Source organism: Penicillium arizonense (assembly GCF_001773325.1).
Source record: "Penicillium arizonense strain CBS 141311 chromosome Unknown PENARI_contig019, whole genome shotgun sequence".
NCBI lineage: Eukaryota > Fungi > Ascomycota > Eurotiomycetes > Eurotiales > Aspergillaceae > Penicillium > Penicillium arizonense.
In genome coordinates this window covers 312,311-318,310 of record NW_019173296.1, presented here as the reverse complement: position 1 = coordinate 318,310, position 6,000 = coordinate 312,311, and the positions used below count along the sequence as shown (strand labels likewise).

General features: G+C 48.8%; 1 protein-coding gene across 1 annotated transcript; it reads right to left on the bottom strand.

Moving 5' to 3' along the window:
• Positions 1 to 3,102: 3,102 nt before the first annotated feature.
• On the bottom strand, positions 3,103 to 4,656 carry PENARI_c019G07435 (uncharacterized protein; the record flags this gene model as incomplete). Its single annotated transcript, XM_022634819.1, has 1 exon — positions 3,103 to 4,656. The coding sequence occupies one exon, from the start codon at positions 4,654 to 4,656 to the stop codon at positions 3,103 to 3,105; it is 1,554 nt and encodes a 517-aa protein (XP_022485439.1).
• Positions 4,657 to 6,000: the final 1,344 nt, after the last annotated feature.

The window sequence follows — 6,000 nt, the reverse complement described above, 5'->3', positions numbered from 1 at the left end:
GATGATGATGTATATAGGAGGGAGGTGGGAAGGGAGTTGAAGAGAACTGGTCTGAGAGAAGATGGGAGGGAGAAGTCGAACATATAAATTTGCACCGGCTATGCCCAGCCGCTGTACGTCATGCTCCAGACTCCAGAATTGGTGAGAACTGGGGCTGCGTGCGGGATTATACGGAGGGTGGGGAAGGAATTTCAAGTAGTAATGGATTGCCCTTCGAGAAAGTTGCCCGAGAAAGAATCATCCGATCAATCACTGTTGGCAAGTGACCAGTAAGTGGGTACAAACAAATCTACATGAAAAACTTTGTACCTGGTACCTGAATCGCGCCTCATCCCATCGTTGGATCGGACTTGAAGTATAACTTCGAGAAAAGGCTGAGCACGATCCTTCAACTCCGGCTTCCTGCGTTCCCCCTGCTTTCTCCATACTAGAGGTTGAACGTCTGGGGCGTGGCTTCACGTCCCCTCAAAAGATTTAATACCAAAAAGGAAATGTGGACCAGTAGATTCTCCGACGAATAGCCACCAAGAACAACAGCGCCACATCGTAAGAACAGACGATTTGTCGGACGATAACCAGAGAAGTCAAGATTTGCGAGTATACTCCCGACAATGAACCGAAGATCCTCCCGAGCCGAGTGGACCTGATTGGATACAGGGTCCACCTACTCAAAAACGAGGTCGGCATGCCGTACACGGTCGGCGCTTCTATGGAAATTGTGATAGTAGAACAGATAGTGATATGGATATGGCGTAAAAAAGCACATGTAGTCAGATAATAAGATATACTAGGATGGCATGCTATATGAGCCTAAGAGAAGTCCATTTTGGCGCTGGAATAAAAATTTCCTTGAGCCCTCGGGAAGTACCCGATTCCTACGTAAAGATCCCGGTGAGGCCGAGGGCAGCAGAATCCCCGAGGTTTACCCCGAAATTGATCCCGAAGCTATGATTCGCTGCCTGATTCTTGGTGCTCCACCAAGATTTACACTACGATTTCCAATAATATCAGGTGCTTAACTGCTGTTGTTCCTGTACCCCAACGCTCTACGCATCCCACGCACTAAGTTATTGGGGCCCCGAGTGTTGCATCCACTCGGGGCTCTCCTCCACTGTTAGATGCCGTTGACTCCGTACTATATGTGACATGGGGATAGGTGCCGGATGCAGCACAAGAGCATAGGGGTGAGCTTGCATAAAAGACGTAGCTTGGACGCAGTGATTGGCTCTGCATAGTTCGCTTCGCTGCCGAGTCATGCCACGGAGCTCGCCTCTTTCTGACAGCGTTCGGGCCTCGTCCGAAGCCGTGGTTCCAATCTCGTGTTGATGAAGCTACTCAACATTTGCTCTCCGGCTTGACCCGTGCTCGCATGACCAGGCGGCTATACCGGCTCTTCTTTTACCCCCACCGTTAATTCTGATACATCGACCTACCTAGATGAGGAGATAGGGTCTGAATCTGACGCACTACTCCATACGTGCCTGTCCATTGCGATCGCCGACTACACTATCAAGTTGACTTTTCAGCATCATTGTACGTACCTGTATACAAACTTCGAGATCCACTATCATAAATGCCGCAACTGTCTATCAAAATAAACAAAACTCAATTCTTTCGCTCTTGCATCCCAACTTTCGCCACTAGATCTTCATTGACAGGTGTCGCGACTCTGACTTCTTTGCCCCGTTTCACCCAATACCCATTGATGAACTTAATTTCTGTTTCACGCCCCGCTCCGCGGTCCCACACCATTGAACACGTAGTATAGAATGTTGTCTCGACGATCGCATTGACTGCTCCTTGAAGTTTGTCGACTGCAAATCGCTGTTTGAGGTTTGAGACGTGCTGCAGCTCTGGTAGTGCACATACCATATTCGAGATGTCGGTCAAGATCGCGCGTCTGGTTTTGGGGATCGTGAAAAAAAAAAGCCTTCTCCGCGTCGTTGAGGGCGCATAACGGATTACAGCACGCGTTCACGGCTAGTTTCTCCGGCTGAATTTGCAGGACCTCGGTGTGGGTATACGAAGTGGCATTCAGACGAGGTAAGAGTGGGAGGGTATCGAGGAGGTAACTTGAGGCTTTTTCTGTGCCGTCGGTCGGGTCTTCAGTCGATCTGGGTCTAGGCCGAGTGACGTCGCTGCAAAACCGGTGTGTGTGTGAGTGATGTGGAAGGACTTGTGCAGAGTGACGCCATGGGAGATGACACCGACTATATAATTCGGACGCTCGACCGACTCCGGAAAGAGTTCCGCGTTGACTTCGTCGATCGTGCCGCAGTCATTCTGAAGGAAGAGGACGTTGGATTGGGGATAAGACGGTGTCGCAAGGGTCGTAGAGCAGAAACCGTCTGTGTAGCCTTTGCGGCCACTATGAGGTTCTCAATCACGCCGGTCTGCGCGGAACAATCACTGCCTTCTATGGCGAGCCTGAGAACCACGTTCCATCGCGGAAAACTTCAAACTCATCCCTTGCGTCCGATCTCATCTCCTTCTATTGTTTCTAGAAGAATTTGGTTTCCGTTATCGCGGTAGGCATCGAGGAGGGATGGGCGGTGGCAGAGAAGGGTGACAGAAGGAAGGTCAGGGAGTTCACATAGAGAGTGTGCAGCAAATGTTCCAATGCTTCCTAGTCCGAGAACATGGACTCTTGGCTTTTTTGATTTGGCAACTTGGGCGGAACGATGCATACTGCGGCGTAGTAGGATCGCGAGATAAGGAATCACACGTGTGATATAAAGAACCTAGCTGAATAAGAACGATGAGGTCTCTCTTTATGCATATTAGAAGACATCACAACCATCATCAAAAGGTCCGTTTGTCTCCTACGCCATGGACCCACTTTTCTCATGATCCGGTTAGAACTGGGTGTGCGCGGAGTTTGCTCGAATTCGGAGTTGATGCCGATTGTACATCATCGAAATCCAGAGATCGATCCGTTGATTTGGGTTGTCGTTGAACCCTGGACTTGAACATCCGACCTTGGAAGGACCCACATCCACGCCCTAGGGGATAACCTTATTTCTCATCGCCACTTCACTTTTTGCCACAGTAAAGATCTTCAGGGACGGATTAGGGACAGATTTTGATTGATTGAATATGATCTCAACGCTCTGGAACTTCCAATGTATGCGGCTCCACTTCATTCCCAGGCACAGGTAGATCTCCTGGCTGGCAATGCAACCTGCGGAATGCCGAAAGCCACTGGTCATTATCCGCCGCAGTCTGGTTCCAACTATCCTCACAATTGTACAATAACCGCCTAGATTCTTGCTGGAACATGTCATCCGTTGGAATGACACCCTGTTTCATCTGCGCTTGGGCGTAGCGGCTGAGATGCATGGTTAGAATTTGAGTGAAGGAGCTGAGCTCCGACTGCGAGGAGAAACTCTCTGGTAGGGATTGATGGGGTTGAGGATCATCCACCTTCTGTCCCATTCCTGCGTTGGATGAAATTTGTTGGAAGTGGTCGCGACAATTGGAGTCCGTCGCAGAAAACGGGACCAAGCTTAGCGACTCAGACCCAATCAGATAGGGTGGTAAAGCGTTCGTGACTTGTGCAGCGATAGCAGGAGGGAATTCGTGTTCGCCGTGCCATTGGACCATCGTTGCTCCTTCTTTATAATGAGCAGCGATGTGATCCGCTCGCTCGTTCCAGCTGTTCATTCTCTGGTCGCATATCCCACAGCGAGAAGTGAAATCCTGTGTCACAAGTTTCCAATCATCGACCAGGGGCATGACATCTAGCTCGTGCACCAATCGAAGGTGTTGAACAAGGTGGTCCTTGCGGCGGAAAACCCGGGGCTCTGTTGGATCTCCATGGCAGGCTAGATGATGGTGTTGCTCGAGATGATCGGCATTTGGTTCGAGCGCATGGCAATAGGCACAGTGTGGGCGCCTAGTGGTCATGGAAAAGACCGAACCTCCGTAAGGGGCACATACCCATGTCTCCAGGTTTAGATGCAGCGACTTTTCGTGTCGTGTCCAATCATATTTACTCTTGAAGCGGTCACAGCAGAAGGTGCAACAGAAGATACGCTTATGATCTGTGCGTGGTTTGCCTGAACGAGGATTTGTAACCCGTCCTCGGGGTTTTCGAGGCCGTAGTGTAGATGAGTTTCTGGACGATCCAGAAATGCCAGAGTTCTCGGATTGCATCGAGTTTCGAGATGACTTGCTGTTGCCACTTTCGCCGCTATTGGAAGATGGAACATGTCGATAGCTGCGGAAAGCATCAGCAGGTTGCCGAATGTTACCCGCACTAGACTGGGATGAATCTCTAGAGTTCCATTCCGGTGTTGTTTGGATAGCATTCATAATCGCTGATAAAGCCGCTGGCTCATCTTCTGGCGGGGAATCCTGCCATCGCTGCATCGGATCACGATCGATGTCCGCCTTAGGACTTGGCGGTATATAGACGGGCGCCGAATGCTTGCTCAATCTTCTGGTTGAGTAGCGACTCCGATGCCTCGGCAAGCCTGATCGGGGAGATTTCATGCTCTGCCTTGTGCGGGAACGGGGTGCACCCAACCCCGGGTTGCCATCTCTTGATTGTTCCGCACTGGAAAGGCTTAGGTGGCTCCCTGGTTGTTCGCCTAGGGTCCAAAAACCACCGGGGTCCAAGGGGCTATCAAACACTCCAAGATCTGGGACAGCCATGGTTGTAAGATCTGTAGACAAGAATCCCTTGTGTTGTGCGCTAGATTCATCATTTGTGGATGAATTAGGCAGGCTGTTGCTTGAGGCATCATTGTGATTCAACGTAGATGGTATCAAGTCCGAACTTGGAATCGGTGAATGAAGTGCATTTCCCTGATGCTCCGAACCAAGCTCTTCGAGCCATTTCCACTCAGAATCAATATTGACTTGACTGTATCAGCAGGTACAATATGTAGTGGAGGATGACGATACCCACATTCAATTCCCGTATCACCTGATGTGTATGGCGCATCAGCAGATTCATTTGGGTTTTGGAACACCATTGCGCTATCTGATAATGAGCCAAGACAGCTATCTTGCCCAAAATTCCCTGAGCTTGATGGAAAGATGAGGGCTGAATTAGTGTTGGTGGCGAAAATGGCTCCTCGCCGATTACGTAATGACTTATCGGCGCCAAGTCTTTCAAAGAACTCTCGCAGATAGCTTACTAGTCATTATATTCAATGATACACTGGAATTATATTGTTCTGTCAAGACATGATTAGGATCCTATGTGAGTTACAGCCTGCGGCCCTGGATTGTGCGCTTGGCAAAGCGCCACACTACACTAAGCACCCGACCTATGTTTGTAGCATATTTTCGAGCAATTTCAGTATATTCACAGGTATCTAAAGCATAGCAGCATAAACATGCTTTGCGAATTAATTCTATAGATAGCGATTCTGCTGCAAGCCAAAGCCGAAGAGCCGTCCTCGCACGGCCCTGGATGTCTTCTATAGACATCACCTGAACCTCCCCTTTGGGATAGACGAACCCCAATCGCACTTATCTAATTGTCCTCCTAAAGATGGGGGTTTTTTTTATCACCAGTATAGTGTGACGTTGAAGTTAACTTAGGCGATACATGGCGTTACTTTGGTCTTGAATCCGTTGTATATATTTCGGATAAACGAACCAAACTACAACCAAAAGATAGCTTAAAAAACTGTGAAATTCGGGACCATATAATTCGCTTATAGAAATATATATAAGTAACGTTACTCTATATAGTATGACCTTTATATAGACATCAGTAATGCAGTTACTACATGTTGCCTACTACAGGTGAGCAAGTGGGATGGGGGCTGTCTATCACAAAATGGAGGCCTGTGTAAAGTCCTAAGAAAATCCTGCAGTCTCAACCAGAGGACTTGAGAACTTGAAAAATAAATCTTTCCCAATGGACCACCGACAGCAAGAGTCCCTGACACAATGGTCCCATGTCCCGACCTGTATTCGATTGGCAAATGGAGCATCGTTTGACCTCCTCAAACGATCCAACCTTCTTTGTCCACGTCATATTCA